We start from the raw sequence: 19,238 nt of genomic DNA on the forward strand, positions 1-19,238 counted from the left end.
CTTTCATGCCTCACCTGTCCCTCTACTCTCCCAGGCTCACCTGATCTCCATTTGGTTCTGTACTCTCCCTGTCATCCTCACTCAGGTGGTAGGTCCCAGCTGTTAACCTGAGCTATTGCCACCTGTACTGCAACCTGCCATGGCCAATTTTCTTTTCTTTCTTTCTAGTTTTCTTTTCTTTCTTTTGTGTGTGTGTGTGTGTGTGTGTGTGTGACCCAAGTTGGAGTGGTGCAGTGGTATGATCATAGCTCACTGCAACCTTGAACTTCTGGGCTCAAGCCATCCTCCCACCTCAGTCTCCTGAGTAGCTGGGATTACAGGCACCTGCCACCATGCCCAGCTAATTTTTGTATTTTTAGTAGAGATGGAGTTTCACCATGTTGGCCAGGCTTGTCTTGAACTCCTGGCCTCAAGTGATCTGCCTGCCTCGGCCTCTCAAAGTACTGGGATTACAGCCTCTTTTTTAAAAAAAATTATTATTATTATTTGAGATGGAGTTTCACTCTTGTTGCCCAGGCTGGAGTGCAATGGCACGATCTCAGCTCACTGCAACCTCCGTCTCCTGGGTTCAAGCGATTCTCCTGCCTCAGCCTCCCGAGTAGCTGGAATTACAGGCGCCCACCACCAGGCCTGGCTAATTTTTGTATTTTTAGTAGAGATAGGGTTTCACCATGTTGGTCAGGCTGGTCTTGAACTCCTGACCTCAGGTGATCCACCCGCCCCGCCCTCAAAGTTCAGGGATTACAGGCATGAGCCACCGCGCCCAGCCTTTATTTTATTTTTTTTGTGAGACAGAGTTTCTCTCATCACCCAGGCTGGAGTGCAGTGGCGCGAACTCGGCTCACTGCAACCTCCACCTCGTGGGTTCAAGTGATTCTCCTGCCTCAGCCTCCTGAGTAGCTGGGACTACAGGTACGCGCCACCACCCCTGGCTAATTTTGTATTTTTAGTAGAGATGGGATTTCACCATGTCGGCCAGGCTGGTCTGGAGCTCCTGACTTTGGGTGATCCGCCCACCTCCGCCTCCCAAAGTGCTGGGATTACAGGTGGAGCCACCGTGCCCGGCCTCCTCTGCTTTTGTTTTGCCCTTCTCCTTTCCCATCTGTGCTGCCTGTTCTCAGGTTTTCCTTCTCTGGCCCCTTGCCTGGGGACCTGCCACCCCCACCCGGGGCACATCCCCGTGCCTGCTCCTGCCGTGGGACCTTTGCGAGCCAGCCTGGCCTTGGCAGCCCCAGGGCTGGGCTCCTGCCAAGAGCTGTGTGTATGTGACCTGACAGTGTCCAACTGGCCCCACAGGCCAGGCCCAGGCCCAGCTCCCCACACAAGCAAGGCCAGAGGGTTTCCCATTGGCCACTGCCTGGCTGGGCTGTCCCAGGAGAGCGGAGGATGGGGAGTGCTGGGGAGGGAGGAAGAGAGGCTGGGAGAAAGGCGCCCTTCCTGCGGTGCCTGCTGGTAATTGGCTCTCCGGAACCAGCCGGGGACACGAGGGCCTGCTGGGTCAGGAAGTGGTGGACAATGCCACCCTTTCAGGGGAGACACGGCTTGGTCTTAGGTCCTGTGTGACTCTAGGGAAGTCCAGAGAACAGCCTGTTCTCAGATGGTGTTCCCTAACCCAGAGCCCCCTCCAGAGGTGAGACACCCAGCCCCGCACTGCCCGCCCTTGGTGCTGGGAGGGGCCCCCAGGCATTGGCCTGTGGTGGGGTGGGAACAGTTCAGAACCAAATGATGTCCGTCAGAGAGCCTGGGGCCGGGAGGGGAAGGGAGTAGATTTTCTCAAGAGACTGTGAATCACATACCTGGGACTTTTTTTTTTTTTTTTTTTTTTTTTTTTGAGACAGAGTCTCACTCTGTCACCCAGGCTGGAGTGCAGTGGCACCATCTCAGCTCACTGCAGCCTCCGCCTCCCCAGTTCAAGTGATTCTCCTGCCTCAGCCTCCCAAGTGGCTGGGACTACAGGCACGCACCACCATGTCTGGCTACTTTTTGTATTTTTGGTAGAGACAGGGTTTTGCCATTTTGGCCAGGCTGGTCTTGAACTCCGAACCTCAAGTAATCCGCCCATCTCAGCCTCCCAAAGTGCTGAGATGACAGGTATGAGCCACCGCACCTGGCGTACCTGGGACTCTTTCTAAAAAAATTTTATAGAACAGGCGCAGTTCAAGACCAGCCTAGCCAACATGGTAAAACCCTGTCTCTACTTAAAAAAAAATACAAAATACAAAAATTAGCTGGACATGGTGGCGGGCACCTGTAATCCCAGCTACTGGGGAAGCTGAGGTAGGAGAATCACTTGAACCTGAGAGGCAGAGGTTGCAGTGAGCCAAGCTCACACCACTGCACTCCAGCTTGGGAGACAAATGGAGTGAAACTCCCATCTCAAAAAAAAATGTATATATATATTTTATATAAATAATATATAAAATTTTAATATATATAAATATATATATATTTTAATAGTGATGGATCTTACCATGTTGCCCAGGCTGGTCTTGAACTCCTGGTCTCAAGAGATCCTCCTGCCTCGGCCTCTCAAAGTGCTGGGATTACAGGCATGAGCCACCATGCCTGGCCTCTACCTGGTACACTTTAGAGGCGAGAGTGCTGGGAAGCAGCCAGTCCTGATGATTTATGGACTTATGACCTGCCTTCGCGACTGTGGGCCTACAGGAAAGGAGAAGGCAGGGTCCTTGTGCTTGGGATTCTAGTCTGGGTAGGGAGGGAAGGTAATACTCAGTGTCAAACGTATTGAGAGAAATAGGAATTCAAAAAAAGAGAAAAAAAAGGCCAGGTGCGGTGGCTCACAACTGTTATCTCAGTACTTTGGGAGGCTGTTGGGGGAGGGTCACTTGAGCCTGAGTTCAAGACCAGCCTGGGCAACACAGGGAGACCCCATCTCTACAAAAAATACAAAAAAATTAGCTGGGTGTGGTGGCACATGCCTGGAAGTCCCAGCTTTCCGGGAGGCTAAAGCTGGAGGATCACTTGAGCACAGGCATTCAAGGCTGCAGTGAGCTATAATCACATCACTGCACACCAGCCTGGGTGACAGAACAGGACCCTGTCTCTTATTTAAAAAAAAAAAAAAAAAAAAAAAAAGGGCTGGATGAGGTGGCTCATGCCTGTAATCCCAGCACTTTGGGAAACTGAGACAGGTGGATTACCTGAGGTCAGGAGTTCAAGACCAGCCTGGCCAACATGGCGAAACCCTGTCTCTACTAAAAATACAAAAATTAGCCAGGTGTGGTGGTGTGGGCCTATAATCCCAGCTACTCTGGAGGCTGAGGCAGGAGAATCACTTGAATTCAGGAAGCAGAGGTTGCAATGAATCAAAATTGTGCCACTGCACTCTAACCTGGGCAACAGAGCAAGACTTTGTCTCAAAAAAAAAAAAAAAAAAAAAGAAAAGAAAAGAAAGAAGGAAGAGAGAAAAATACATTGTTGGCCTGAGTAGCTTGGTTAAGTCTTAAAAAAATGAAGGTACCTTGGGAGGCCGAGGCGGAAGATCATGAGGTCAAGAGATCGAGACGATCCTGGCCAATATGGCGAAACCCCGTCTCTTCTAAAAATATAAAAATTAGCTGGGCATGGTGGCGCACACCTGTAGTCCCAGCTACTCAGGAGACTGAGGCAGAAGAATCACTTGAACCAGGGAGGAGGAGGTTGCACTGAGCCGAGATTGCGCCACTGCACTGCAGCCTGGCGACAGGGCAAGACTCTGTCTCAAAAAAAAAAAAGAAAAAAAAAGAAAACGGTACCGTTGAGTATGAGCTTGAAGGAGGTCAGGGTTTGGAAAGTAGAAAGAAGAGGGAGCGTGTATGGTGGAGGGTGGGGTGGAGAGGTGGTATCCCAGGTACACGGTGTTAGTGAGCCATGGGAAACTGGTCCTCGCAGGGAACTTCTGCCCTGGAAACCCCTCAGTATCTGACATTCCCTGGCCCCCTGGGGGACCCACAGGTTGCCTTAGAACCCAGAATGAGCCCCCAAGAAGCCTTGCCACAGGCTCGGCAATGGGCCCCAAACCATCGAGTGGGCTCTGCCTCATGGGTACAGCCACTATGATGAAGTGTTGCTTGGGGAACTGGGGCACGATGATGACAGTGCCTGAGAGCTCTTGTGAGCCCCCCCAGAGCTGCAGGAGAAGGGTCTGGGACAGTTCTGGCAAGCTCAGGCAGAGCTTACAGGTGCCTTGTAGCCGCTGGTTTAGGAAGAAACTTCTTTCCACAAGCCAGTGCTTAGGCCAGGTCCTTGTCAGTTGCACTGGATTCATACTGGGAGACGGTGACTTCCACGGTGTTCCCCACTTTCCTTAGCACACTGGAGAAGTAACTCATTCAGGAGAACGGAGGGTCATTTGTGTCATGTTCCTCCCCTGCTCAAGAGCCTTCTGTGGATCCCCAGTACCCATCAGATCACAGTTTTCCTCGACCTGATATCCAGAGCCCTCCGTCATCTGATCAGCCGTTTCAGAGTCTAAAAATGGGAAGAGACCTAGAAGTCATCTAATGTAATCTGAACCTGTCCATCTTTTTCACAATAACCCAGAGAGGTTGCCTCTCTTCTGCATGTGTGTTTCTAATAATGAGGAGTTCTCTTTCATGAGACAGCTTTAAGTTCATCCAGAAACTGCCTCTCTGGACTTCTGCCCATTGGTCTAGGTTCGAGCCTCTGGAGTTTTTCCTGCTTCCAGATGGTCACGCTTCAGAATACTGATATTTCTCTAAATTTTCTTCAGATCTTAAGTCCATTTCAATCCAGGTCACTCTTTTTTGGAAATGGTCCAGCTTGTTAGTTTCCTTCATAATGTATAAAGCCTGAAACTGAATAGTGTTTCACGCATGGCCTTATCTGTGTAGAGAACTGGAACCATACGTTCCCTCCTTTTAATGCATCCAGAGAGCTCAGACTTGCATGTTCATCAACCGTATCAAAATCTTGCTATTATTAAGTTAGCAGCCAAATAAAACACCTTAATTCTTTTTTTTGTTTTCTTTTGAGATGGAGTTTCTCTCTGTCACCCAGGCTGGAGTGCAGTGGCGTGATCTCGGCTCACAGCATTCTCCGCCTCCCGGGTTTAAGCAATTTTCTGCCTCAGCCTTCCGAGCAGCTGGGATTACAGGTGCCCACCACCACGCCCGGCTAATTTTTTGTGTGTTTTTAGTAGAGACGAGGTTTCACCATCTTGGCCAGGCCGAACTTGAACTCCTGACCTCGTGATCCACCCACCTCAGCCTCCCAAAGTGCTAGGATTACAGGCGTGAGCCATGTGCCCGGCCAAAACACCTTCATTCTTTTCACAAGTGCTGCTTTGAGTCACGGCTCCCCTGTGCCAGTGAGTTTAGGCCTAAGTATAGAAAATTTCCTTTGTACCTACTGGATTTCATCTTGTGAATTTTAATGCATTTTTCCAGTCTGTGGATTCTGATCGTGTCTCTGTGGTGTAGAGGGCCTTGTCTAGTGCCGAGGTTGTGATCCTGAGCCTGAGCTTGGTCACACTGCAAAGACTGAATCCCCGCCCTACACTTGCTGATGTTACGGGCCTGGGCAGTTTACTTAGCAGTTCTTTTTTTATTTTTATTTATTTATTTTAGAGATAGGGTGTCACTCTGGTCCCCAGGCTGGAGTGCAGTGGCGTGATCATGGCTCACAGCAGCTTCAAACTCCTGGGCTCAAGTGATCCTCCTGTGATCCTCCTGTCTCAGCCTCCCAAGTACCTGGGACTACAGGCATGGCCACCGCACTTGACAAATTTTTTTTTTTTTTTTTAGGCTGGGCATGGTGGCTCATGTCTGTAATCCCAGCACTTTGAGAGGCCAAGATGGGCGGATCACCTGAGGTCAGGAATTCAAGACCAACCTGACCAACATGGTGAAATCCCATCTCTACTAAAAATACAAAAATTAGCCGGGCTTGGTGGTGTGCACCTGCAATCCCAGCTACTGGGAAGCTGAGACAGGAGAATCGCTTGAACCCAGGAGGCAGAGGTTGCAGTGAGCTGAGATCACACCACTGCACTCCAGCCTGGGCAACAGAGCAAGACTCTGTCTCAAAAAAAAAAAAAAAAAAAAAAAACTCTTTTTTTTTTTGTAGAGATGGTGCCTTACTGTGTTGCTCAGGCTGTTCTCAAACTCCTGGCCTCAAGTAACCCTCCCACCTAAGCCTCCCAAAGTACTGGGATTACAGGTGTGCACCACCACACCTGGCTATTTAAAAAAAATTTTTTTTTTAGAGATGGGGTCTCGCTCTATTGCCCAGGCTGGTCTCAAACTCCTGTTCTCAAGCAATCCTCCAGCCTCAACCTCCCAAAGTGCTGGGATTACAGACATGAGCCACCCCACCCAGGCTTACTTAGCCTTTCTAAGCCTAAGAGATCTCAGGTACCTTGGTTTCTTCATCTGCAGAATGGAGCTGATTAATACTATTAAGTGTCTACTGGTAGGTTGTAGAGTTGTAAGACTTTATATAAGATAATTCATACAAAGGGGCCTGGTCTAAGCACTCATTAGTGCCATCAGCTTGATAATTATCACCACCGTTACCGCTAGTTCACTTCCTCATTCTTTTAAAAATGGCTATTTCTTACCCAAGAGCCGCCTGGCCTCATTGTTCATTGTTCCTTCGGGTCCTTTTCTTACAGTGTCTCCCCAGCCTGCGGCCCTTGCTGCTATCCTCCCCTCATCTAGGTCCAGAGCCTCTGCATCATCTTTTTTTTTTTTGAGACGGAGTCTCACTCTGTCGCCCAGGCAGGAGTACAATGGCGGGATCTCGGCTCACTGCAACCTGCACCTCCCGTGTTCAAGCAATTCTGCCTCAGCCTCCCAAGTAGCTGGGATTATAGGCATGAGCCACCACACTCAGCTAATTTTTGTATTTTAGTAGAGATGGGGTTTCACCATGTTGGCTAGGCTGGTCTTGAACTCCTGGTCTCAGGTGATCTGCCCCCCTCGGCCTCCTAAAGTCTCTGCATCATCTTGGAGGCACCATGGATGCATCCTTCTGCTGTCTCCCTGTAACCCGGAGCTCCTATCTGCCAGTCCTACTGAAGCTCGTTTTACAGCCCACATTATATTGGGTCATTTCCATTTTCACATCTTTCATTTTGATTCCATTTTTCCTGTACTTTTATGCTATTAAATAGCTTCTGGCTGGGCATGGTGGCTCACACCTATAAGCCCAGCACTTTAGGAGGTTGAAGCAGTAGGATTGCTTGAGGCCAGGAGTTCAAGACCAGCCTGGGCAACATAATGAGACCCCGTCTCTATTTAAAAAAACCAACTAGCCAGGCATAGTGGTATGTGCCTGTGGTCCCAGCTACTCAGGAAGCTGAGGTGGGAGGATTGCCTGAGCCCAGGAGGTTGAGGCTGTAGTAAGCTATGATTGCACCACTGCACTCCAGCCTGGGTGACAGAGCAAGACCCTGTCTCCAAAAACTAATAATAATAGATTAAATAAAAATACAGCCAGGCGCGGTAGCTCACGCCTCTAATCCCAACACTGGGAGGCCAAGGCAGGGGGATCACCTCAGGACAGGAGTTTGAGAACAGCCTGGCCAACATGGCAAAACCCTGTCTCTACTAAAAATACAAAAATTAGCCAGGCGTGGTAATGTGCAACTATTATAATCCCAGCTACTTGGGAGGCTGAGACAGGAGAATCACTCGAACCCAGGAGGTGGAGGTTGCAGTGAGCCAAGATTGCGCCATTGCACTTCAGCCTGGGCGACAGGGCAAGACTCCGTCTCAAAACAACAACAACAACAAAAATAGCTTCCTCCCTGAATTCTCACCTCCAGGCTCCATCCAGCTCTACCCCAGCTGCCGCCGCTGCTGGCCCATTCCCCTCTACCTGCTGTCATCTCTTCTTGCCACTCAGAAGCCCACTGGCCTCCCACACGCAGCCTCACCTGCCTCCTGGCTTCTCCTCCATCCCCCCCGGCCCTCAGGCTGCATGCTCCATGCCCTTCCACTTTGGTGCCTTTACTTGTGGCACTTCCTCTGCCCAGAAGGCCTGTCGTCTGTGTCCAGAACCCCAGACCCAGTCCCCTGCAGGCCCGAACCCCTCCACAGTACAGAGCGGGTGCTGGTTCAGGGCTTGGAACCAAAGAGCATGACCTTGGGTGAGTTTCTCCGCCTTTCTGAACAACAGCCCTCCAGACCCCAGAGTTCCTATGAGGCATATATGACAGAAGTGGGTAATGGCTGGGACAGTAGCTGGGCCGAGTTATCCCTCCTTTCCCTTTAAGAAGTCTTCCTTGAGCAGTGTCTCAGTTTAAAAGGTTTCTCTCTCCTTTCAGCACTACAGCACAGAACTTTCCTGATTCTCGGCTATACACACACACTCAGTGGATCCATAGTTACAAACTCACGGTATATTATTTTACGTGGCTTATGGGAATTTTAAAGATTTTAAAAATTTGTTACTATAAGATTTTTGCGTGTGTGTGTGAGCAAGGTTCATAATGACCACAAGTTTGAGCAATTGGTCAAGCAGTAGGAACAGTTATTTTTAGGGTAAATCTAAATCTCACCCATCATGGGTCCTCCCTAGAGGCCCTGAAGCAGTTTCTACCATTTTTCTTCCCTCCCTCCCTCCCTCCCTTCCTTCCTTCCTTCTTCCTTCTTTTCTAAGACAAGGTCTTGCTCTGTCATTCAGACGAGCATAGTGATGCAATCTCAGCTCACTGCAGCCTCCAATGCCTGGATCGCTCAAGTAATCCTCCCACCTCAGTCTCCAGAGTAGCTGAGAATACAGGCGCATGCCACCATACCCAGCTAATTTTTTTGTAGGGATGAGGTCTCACTATGTTGCCCAGGCTGGTCTTGAACTCCTGTCCTGAAGTGATCTTCCCACCTGAGTCTCCTAAGGTACTGGGATTACAGGCATGAGCCACCGCATCCAGCCCCATTTCTAGCATTTCCAACTACCTGGTGTGGTCCTCTTCCTCACGGCCCATATTCCTTACAGGCCTTCCCAAACCCCCTGGAACTTAACCATGTCCAGGTCAGCATCTTACAGATTTGGGTTTCTTGTCCTTCTATGTGTTTATATGCCTTGTAAGTCCTTTCTGACTGCAGACAACCTTGATGGGCTCCGGAAGTATGGAGACTTTGCCCAGGGGTCTGTCTGCAGCCAGAATTTTGCCATTGTCATGGTGCCCCAGCCTATGTCATGGTGCCCCTGGCCTATGGTGCCAGGGGAAGAACATAGTTTAAACGGCTGTAATGCACTTGAGGAAATGTACAGGGAAGACAGTGCTTGGGACAGTTCTGTCACTGAGGACTAAGGTCCAGGGAAGGACGTGCTAAGAGGAAGCTGTAAGCACTGCGTCTCCATAGGAGAGAAGTACTGCTTCATGGAGAGGTTTAGGGGAATGAACTTTTCACTTCTTACTTGCATCTTTTTTTTTTTTCCTTTTTTTTTGAGACAGGGTTTTTGCTCTGTTGCCCAGGCTGGAATGCAGTGGGGGCGATCACGGCTCACTGCAACCTCTGCCTGCTGGGCTTAAGCGATCCTCCCACCTCACCCTCCCTAGTAGCTGGGACTACAGTTGTGCACCACCACACCTGGCTAATTTTTGTATGGGTTTGTAGAGACAGGGTTTCACCATGTTGTCCGGGCTGATCTCAAAATCCTGGCCTTAAACGATCCTCCCACCTCAGCTTCCCAAAGTGCTGGCCAGAGATTCCTTCCTGACTGCTCTTACGCTCACCCTGCAGAGCCAACGACTGTGCTCAGGAGAGCCCCAAATCATGTGCTGTAGGGGAAGCATCGCATGTCATTCTTGTCCTCCCAGAGGACCCCATCTGATGGGGAAAGGACCCTGTAATTAGTTTCCTGGGGCTGTCAACAAATTCCCACTAATTGGGTGGCTGCATTCTCTCACCGTCTTGCAAGGTAGGGCAATACTGTCTCTGAAAGCTCTAGGAAAGGCTCCATTTTTTTTTTTTTTTTTTTTTTGAGAGTCTCGCTCTGTCACCCAGGCTGGAGTGCAGTGGCGTGATTACTGCTTACTGCACTCTCAACCTCCTGGGCTTAAGCAATCCACCTGCCTCAACCTCCCTAATAGCTAGGACTACAGGCACACACCACCACACCCAGCTAATTTTTGTATTTTTTAGTAGAGACACGGTTTCGCTGTGTTGGCCAGGCTGGTCTTGAACTCCTGACCTCAGGTGATCCTCCCGCCTCTGCCTCTCAAAGTGCTGGGATGACAGGTGTGAGTCACTGCGCCCGGCCAGGAAGGATTCTTTCTAGCTTCTCGTGGCCGCTGGCTGTCCTTGGCATTCCTTGGCTTGTAGACTCATCACTCATCTCTGTCTCATTTCATGCAGCATCCTCCCTGTGTGTCTCTGGATCCCTACATCTTCTTCGAGGATCACCAGTCATATTACATCCCATAATATGACCCTACTCCAGTGTGACCTCATCTTAACTAATTACATCTGCAAATGCCCTATTTGTAAATAAGATCATATTCATAGGTACGGGGTGGGGGGGGGGTTGGGCGTGATTATATATTTTTGTGGGGCGGGGGGGTATACAATTCAACTTACAACAGAGGTTATACTGTTTAAAAATCAAGTCTGGTCAGGAGAAGAAAATATATAAGGAGATATGGATTTAAGAACATATTCATTAGCTGGGCGTGGTGGCAGGCACCTGTAGTCCCAGCTACTCGGGAGGCTGAGGTGGGAGAATCGCTTGAACTCAGGAGGCAGAGGTTGCAGTGAGCCGAGGTCACGCCACTGCACTCCAGCCTGGTGACAGAGCGAGACTCCGTCTCAAAAAAAAAAAAAAAAAAAAAAGAACATATCTGAGAATTTAGAAAAACGGCAGCTGGATGTGGCAGTGTGCAGCTATAGTCCCAGCTACTTGAGAGGCTGAGGTAGGAGGATCACTGGAATCCAGGTGTTCAAGTCCCGCCAGCCTGGGCAACATAGCAAGACAGCGAAACCCTATCTATTTTGGGAAAAAAAAAAAAAAAAAAAAAAGCTGGCCAGGTGCTGTGGCTCACACCTGTAATCCCAGCACTTTGTGAGGCCGAGGCGGGTGGATCACTTGAGGTCAGGAGTTCGAGACCAGGATGGTCAACATAGCGAAACCCTGTCTCTACTAAAAATATAAAAATTAGCCAGGCATGGTGGCATACGCCTGTAGTCCCAGCTACTCGGGAGGCTGAGGCAGGAGAATCGCTTGAACCCAGGAGGCGGTGTTTGCAGTGAGCTGAGATCATGCCACTGCACTCCAGCCTGGGCAACAGAGTGAGACTCTGTCTAAACAGAAAAAAAAAAAAAAGTTTTTATTTCCAAAGGATAGATTCCTAGGAGTGAGATTACTGGGTCAAAGTTTTTTTTTTTTTAACCTTTCATTATAGAAAAGTTCAAACGTATACAAATATGAAGACTAGTCCAAGAAGCCCTGGCATAGCCCCAGCATCAACAAGGAACTTGTGGCCAAACATATATCCTATGGACAAGGGGTCAGCATTTTCTGCAAAGAGCCAGTTAGTAAATATTTTAGGCTTTGCAGGCCTCATGGTCTCCATCGCAACCATTCAACTCTGCCTTTGTAATGCAGAAGCAGCCTCAGCTGATATTAAATGAATACGTAAATGCATGAGAGTGGGTGAATTCTAATAAGATTTCTTTTCTTTCTTTTTTTTTGTTGTTGTTGTTGTTGTTGTTGAGAGTTTTGTTGTTGTCGCTGAGAGCTCTCTCAGCCAGGCTGGAGTGCAATTGTGGAATATCGGCTCACTGCAACCTCCGCCTCCCAGGTTCAAGCAATTCTCCTACCTCAGCCTCCCGAGTAGCAAGTAGCTGGGATTACAGGTGCCCGTCACCACGCCCAGCTAATTTTTGTATTTTTAGTAGAGATGGGGTTTCACCATGTTGGCCAGGCTGGTCTCAAACTCCTGACCTCAGGTGATCCACCCACCTTGGCCTCCCAAAGTGCTGGGATTACAGGCATGAGCCACTGTGCCCGGCCATAAGCTTTATTTTCAAAACCAGGTGTTAGTCTGGTCTGGTTGTGGCTTGTAACTGTAGTTTGCTGATCCGTGGGTCTATACCATCAACCACCAGACTTTTTATTCTCCAGATTATTTGAAGTAAATCTTAGACATTGTATCATCTTGCCAGTAAATATTTCAGAATGAACCTGTTTAAAAAAAAAACAAACTCTTTAAAAATTAACCACAACATATTTATCACACCTAAAATTTTAAAGGTAATTCCTGGCTGGGGACAGTGGCTCATGCCTGTAATCCCAGTGTTTTGGGAGGCTGAGGTGGGAGGATCACTTGAAGCCAGGAGTTTGAGACCAGCCTGGGCAACATAGTGAGACCCCGTCTCTACCAAAAATGAAAATAACTGAGCATGATGTCATTCGCCAGTAATCCCAGCTACTCAGGAGGCTGAGGCAGGAGAATCGCTAGAGCCCAGGAGTTGGAGGCTGTGGTGAGCCATGATTGTGCCACTGCACATCAGCTTAGGGGACAGAAAAAGACCCTGTCTCAGGACGAAAAAAAATAATAATAATAATAAAAACTAGAGTTTTTTCAGCCCCTTTGCAGAATTTTCCAGGAGATACATTCAAGAAAACCAAGATGTAGAGAAGTCTATATATGACAATCTAATTTTTGTAGAACAATGGCAAAATTAACCTCTTCAGTATGTAGGTATTTATGTGTATGTGTGGGTGTATGTATGTGATACATAACAGGTTTTTAACATGGGTTATAGGGATAGAATGACATCAAAACAGAAAAAGGATAAAATCTGTACCTAAGAAAACAGCCTACATGATATAATCCCTTTTCTGTGTTTGTGCAAATGGTACTCCTATGTATATGCACTTTGCAAAATTAAAAAGAGTTATGATTTGGCCGGGCACAGTGGCTCACGCCTGTAATCTCAGCACTTTGGGAGGCAGAGGTGGGAGGATCATTTGAGGTCAGAAGTTCGAGACCAGCCTGGCCAACATGGCGAAACCCCGTCTGTACTAAAAAATACAAAAATTAGTTGGGCATGGTAGTGCACACCTGTAATCCCAGCTACTCGGGAGGCTGAGGCAGGAGAATTGCTTTGACACAGGAGGCAGGGGTTGCAGTGAGCCACGATCACACCACTGCACTCTAGCCTGGGCGACAGAGTAAGACTCTGCTCAAAAAAGAAAAAAACAAGGCCTGTAATCCCAGAACTTTGGGGCGCACGGATCACCTGAGGTCAGGATCTCGAGACCAGCCTGGCCAACCAACATGGTGAAACCGCATCTCTATTAAAAATACAAAAATTAGCCGGGTTTGATGGCGGGTGCCTGTAGGCCCAGCTACTCGGGAGGCTGAGGTGGGAGAATCGCTTGAACCCAGGAGGCAGAGGTTGCAGTGAGCCAAGATCAGGCCACTGCACTCCAGCCTGGGTGACAGAGCGAGACTCCTCAAAAAAAAAAAAAAAAAGTTAACGATTTTAAAAACGATTGAGAGGGAATGTTTAATGTCCCTTGATGTCATTAAGGAAGTACAAGGGAATTTGCTTAGAAGTTGGAAAATGCCCAAGAGTGTGGTAAAACAAAGACTTAGTGACCACCGCCGGTGCTGGCCAGCCGGAGAAGGCTCTGTGGAAGGTTTGGAGGGGAGAGAGGGGCAGCTGGATGCTCTTGGGCCATGGTCACTCCCTGATCTCTGCGCCTCTTCCTCCTGCTCCGGGAGAAATAATGTTTCTCTGGGGGATGAAAAGCATCTCTTTGTGCGGGCTTTAATTGCCATGTTGTTGTGCCAAGGGAGTGAGTGGCAGGCGGGAGCAGCAGCTGGGCACAGCCAATGCCAGGCAGTGGTGCCCACTCCCTCAGGACGGCCCAGCCAGCTGGCTCCTGGGAGCGCTGCCCACCTCTGCCCCCAGCTGGGCGCCTGCAGAGGAACCGACCACCCGTGGGGCTGGGGGAGGTTGGCTGGAGGAGGAGAAAGGGGCGGGCATCTGGGAGGGTCTCAGCCACTCTCAGAGGCTTATTCATCTCATCCTCCTTTCCCTCCCCCCTTCTTGTTTTTCAGACTGTCAGCATCAATAAGGCCATTAATACGCAGGAAGTGGCTGTAAAGGAAAAACACGCCAGAAATATCCTTTTGGATGTTGCTTGGAAGACCGACCCTGAGGGAGGTCAGCTCATGGGGACTGAGGTCAGGGCCAGGCTGCCTTGCTCAGCTCCAGGAAGGGGCAGCCCTGCACAGGCCAGGTCCCTGCAGCTTCTGATGATGGCAGCTTCTCAGAGAGGGCTGGCTGCAGAGACCACAGACCTTCAGGGTGGCAGACACCAAAGAGGCTGTGGAGCCCAGGCCTTTCAACTTGCCAAAGATCCTGCTCCTTTCCTTAAGGACTTAAGCACTCCTTTTTTTCTTTTTCCCAAAGGGGTCTTGCCGTGTTGCCCAGGCTGGAGTGCAATGGCGTGATCATAGCTCACTGCAGCCTCAAACTCCTGGGTTCACGCAATCCTCTCGTCTCAGCCTCCCGAGTAGCTGGGACTACAGGTGTGCACCACTATGCCTGGCTAATTTATTTTATGATTTTTAGAGATGGGGTATTGCTCATTGCCCAAGCTGGCCTCAAGCAATCCTCCCTCCTCTGTAACCCCAAAGTGCTGGAATTACAGGGGAGAGCCACTGCACCTGGCCGACTCAAGCTTTGTAGAACCTCATAGTCACTTGAAAGTTACTTTCCTTTGAGAGACCTCCTGGGGGTCAGGAGGGATCTTCACCTATATTCAAAGCCCTCCAGGTCCTTTCTTTGCCTTTACAGGAACACAGGGACCACTCCCCTGGGGGTTGCATAATCAATAGTTATCTCCTTTTCTGAGCATGAAAGCAAAAAAAAAAAGAAAAAGAGAGTTTTTTTTTTTTTCTTTTTTGAGACAGAGTCCCACTCTGTTGCCCAGGCTGGAGGGCAGTGGCATGTTCTCGGCTCACTGTAACCTCTGCCTCCTGGATTCAAGCGATTCTTGTGCCTCAGCTTCCCAAGTAGCTGGGATGACAGGCGTGTGCCACCACACCCGGCTAATTTTTGTAATTTTAGTAGGACCGGGGTTTTGCCATGTTGGCCAGGCTGGCCTTGAACGCCTGGCCTCAGCCTCCTAAAGTGCTGAGATCACAGGTATGAGCCACCATGCCTGGCCGAAAAAAAGAAAGTCTTAGCTTCAGAGGTTGGTTGGCCTTAAACTGAGGCAGGGGCTCTCTACCTTCGTGAACAGGTTCAACCTATGCCAGGGGGAAGAAGACAAGAGCCTTGAAGTGGATTAGGGAATGGGTGACTTGAAAGCCCTCTGTAAGCCCACCACACCCAGGAGCAGCCTGTGGCTTTGTAGAGAGGTGCAGGACCATGCTGGCTGATGAATCCCTAGGAATCTGCCTTTGAGTTGCAGAATCCAGGAACTGAAGGCTTAATCCCCAAAGGCTGAAGGAGAGAGTCTGCCAGGGGGGTGGCTAAGCTTTTAACTCTCTGTGTGCTGGGCCAGAGCAAGGTGGAGTTCCGGGCAAGCAGAGTTGGGACTTTTTTTTTTTTTTTTTTTTTTTGAGACAGAGTCTTGCTCTGTCGCCTAGGCTGGAGTGCAGTGGCATGATCTCAGCTCACCGCAACCTCCGCCTTCCAGGCTCAAGAGATCCACCTGCCTCAACCTCCCAAGTAGCTGGGACCACAGGTGTGTATCACTACCCCTGGCTAATTTTTGTATTTTTAGTAGAGACGGGGTTTTGCCATGTTGCTCAGGCTGGTTTCAAACTCCTGAGCTCAAGCAATCCTCCTGCCTTGGCCTCCCAAAGTGCTGGAATTACAGGCATGAGCCACTGCGCCCAACTTCGGAGGCCGCACCCAGCCTCAGAGGCTGGACTTCTGTCTGCAGTGGGAAGCTTCTCCTCACCTGGGCTCTGGTTACTGTGTCACAGCCAGGCAAGCCAGAGCAGCTTGTCCCGAAGCCTTCTAGCCTCAACCCCTAGAGGCGACCCTCCAGGTTAGATAGCCAGAGAAGCCCAGCATTGCTTAGTGTGATATATGAACTGCTATTTGCTAGAGGGAAAGCAGCTTGCCTTTAGTGGGAAGATGCTTTGGCTGGAATTAGGATGGCGGCTGCAGAACCTCTCTGGGGTAACCCAGAAGTCCAGCCCTGTGCGAGCCTAGCTAGATCTTGCTCTTTTTTTCCCCAGAAAGACACAGGCCCCTTGGTTTCCTGCATCACGTTTGGTACCCTTGCGATGATTCAAAGCAAACCAAGAAAAGCCTTTATTTTAAACGGCCCAGTGGATTTTCTCAGAGGAAATGACTCAGCCCTGACCCTTACCTACGAATAATTTGTGATCAATCTGATAAAAAATATGAGTAAGGGAGAGACAGTTATCATCAGGCAGTGTGCTGTTCAGGACAAGACATGGGTGCAGAGAGGCCAGGCCTGCAGCGGCAGGGTCAGGTCACATGCTGCCGGGAGGCTCCCTGGGAGGAGGGAAGGGGCCCTGCAAGGAGATTCTGACATTCTGCCACTGGAACTCTCGGGCTCACTCTGGGACCTTGAGTGGGGCCTCCATGAGTCTTAGGTCACTTTCTGTTCAATCAAAGGTTGGACAAAGAAGATTTCAGGCCAGGTGTGGTGGCTCATGCCTATAATCCCAGCACTTTGGAAGGTGGAGGCGGGTGGATGACCTGAGGTCAGGAGTTCGAGACCAGCCTGGCCAACATGGTAAAACCCCATCCTACTGAAAAAACAAAAATTAGCCAGGTGTGGTGGCGGGTACCTGTAATCCCAGCTACTTGGGAGGCTGTGGCAGGAGAATCACTTGAACCTGGGAGGCAGAGGTTGCAGTGAGCCGAGATCGCGCCACTGTACTCCAGCCTGGGCAACAGGAGCAAAACTCCGTTTCAAAAAGAAAAAGATTTCAAAGATTTAACAGTCCAGCCCTAACATTCTATGAGTCTCTGATTCATAATTTCTAAATGGTGAATAAATGTTGAAAAATCAACTCCATACAGTAGGGTTTGAAATGCCTAATTAAAGATATCCCAAAGCTTTTTTTTTTTTTTTGAGGCAGGGTCATGCACTGTCACCCAGGCTGGAGTGCAGTGACACAATCAGTTGGAGGCTCACTGTAGCCTCCAACTTTTAGGCTCAAGTGATCCTCCCACCTCAGCCTCCTGAGTAGCTGGGACTATAGGCACATGCCATCATGCCTGGCTAATTTTTTATAGAGATGGGGTCTCACTGTGGCCCAGGCTGGTCTTGAACTCCTAGCTAGGCTCAAGCAGTCCTCCCGCTGGGCCTCCCAAAGTGCTGCAATTACAGGCGTGAGCCACCGTGCCCAGCGCATTTATCTATTATCAGGTCTTTTATCAGCTGCCTTAGATACAAACTGAATAAGCATTAGGAAGTCTGACTTCAGAAATGCTGCTTACACATTTATCACAGATGCCTAAATGGTGAACAGGTTGGCCCGCCACCTTGGTATTCACTCCTGGAGGGCTGGGGACTGAGTCTTATTTTTCTTATTTTCTTTTTTTTCTCCCTGAATGGATTTTACAGGCTTTGACACATACTTGGGGCATAAAAATGCTTATATGTGAAAGAATGCCAGAAAGGTCTCCTTGCGCGTTTCAAAGTCAGGGTGCCTGAGCCGGGTGTGGTGGTTCGCACCTGTAATTCCAGCACTTGGGGAGGCCCAGGCAGGAGGATCACATAGCCCAGGAATTCAAGACCAACCTGGGCAACATAGTGAGACCCATCTCTACAAAAAATAAAAAATTAGCTAAGTGTGTTGGTGCATGCCTGTAGTCCCAGCTACTTGGGAGGCTGAGCAGGGAGGATCACTTAAGCCCAGAAGTTGGAGGCTGCAGTGAGCTATGATTGCACCAATGCACTCCCGACTGGGCAACAGAAGGAGACCCTGTCTCTAAAAAACAAATTAACAAAATTAATTTAAATTTAATAAAATAAAGCCAGGGTCCCCAACTAACTCTGCACTCAGCTTCGGTTTAGGAGGCTGCTCTCAGGAAAAGTAAGCACTGTCCACTGGGAGAAGGAGTGCGGGGAGGCTGGGGGTTGCTGGTCTCTCCTCACGGCTTCCTTGCAGTCTGCAGGGGCTGTGCTTTAAGTGGAACCAAAAATTATTTCAGAAATCGCTCCTACACCAAGGCCAGGCGCAGTGGCTCACACCTGTAATCCCAGAACTTTGGGAGGCCAAGGTGGGTGGATCTCTTGAAGCCAGGAGTTCGAGACCAGCCTGAGCATCATGGTGAAACCCCATCTCTACTAAAAAAACAAAAATTAGCCGGGCATGGTGGCGGGTGCCTGTGATCCCAGCTACTTGGGAGGCTGAGGCACGAGAATCACTTGAACCTGGGAGGTGGAGGTTGCAGTGAGCCAAGATAGTGCCACTGCACTCCAGCCTGGGCGACAGAGCGAGACCCTGTCTAAAAAAAAAATAGAATGAACAAGAGAGAGAGGGAGGGAAGGAAGGAAGGGAGAGAGAGAAAAAGAGAGAAAGAAAGAGAGAAAAAGAAAGAAGGAAGGAAGGAAGGAAGGAAGGAAGAAAGAAAGAAAGAAAGAAAGAAAGAAAGAAAGAAAGACAGAAAGAAAGAAAGACTCCTACACCAAAAGCTGATTTTAGCTTCCAGACCCAAACATCTGTTTAAGCCCACCCCTCTCTAAATGAAGATGTCATTGAGGAAAGGAGCTTTATGGTATCTTCCAGTTCAGAAGCAAAATAACATGTGCTCTGGGTGAGTCATTTAGTTTCCTACCTGAGATGAGTCCTTCTGCCCTAAATGACAGTGCACTTGCGACCTGAGCCTTGCTGAGTAAAGCCTAAAGTTCCGGGCACAGAGTTGTCCTAACAACTGACAGTGCCCAGTTACTGGGTCTGTGAATCTTGTTGAAGCACACAATTACAAAAGTGGAAATTCTCTCCTCACTCCAAAAAGAGCTCACTAATGACAGAGATCTGGAATAGCCGAACTTAAAATCATGTGAGGCCAGAGGGACATTTGTTTATTTTTGAGATGGAGTCTCGCTCTGTCGCCCAGGCTGGAGTGCAGTGGTGCAATCTTGGCTCACTGCAACCTCCATCTCCCAGGTTCAAGCGATTCTCCTGCCTCAGCCTCCCGAGTAGGTGGGATTACAGGCATGCACCACCATGCCCGGCTAATTTTTGTACTTTTAGTAGAGACGGGGTTTCACCATGTTGGCCAGGCTGGTCTTGATCTCCTGACCTCGTGATC

At 49.3% G+C, this 19,238-nt stretch overlaps 1 protein-coding gene across 1 annotated transcript in view; it reads left to right on the forward strand.

Annotated features, from left to right (window-relative positions):
• The first annotated feature begins 774 nt into the window (after nucleotides 1–774).
• The window catches only part of LOC463479 (uncharacterized), a 75,163-nt gene continuing 56,699 nt past the window's right edge, over nucleotides 775–19,238 (forward strand). Inside the window, 2 exon segments of the mRNA NM_001428069.1 lie at nucleotides 775–1,630; nucleotides 14,042–14,105. Coding sequence (NP_001414998.1) covers nucleotides 1,598–1,630; nucleotides 14,042–14,105 — 97 coding nt within the window. The 5' untranslated portion in view covers nucleotides 775–1,597.

The sequence above is a fragment of the Pan troglodytes genome, chromosome 6 (genome assembly GCF_028858775.2).
Source record: "Pan troglodytes isolate AG18354 chromosome 6, NHGRI_mPanTro3-v2.0_pri, whole genome shotgun sequence".
NCBI classification, from domain to species: Eukaryota; Metazoa; Chordata; class Mammalia; order Primates; family Hominidae; genus Pan; species Pan troglodytes.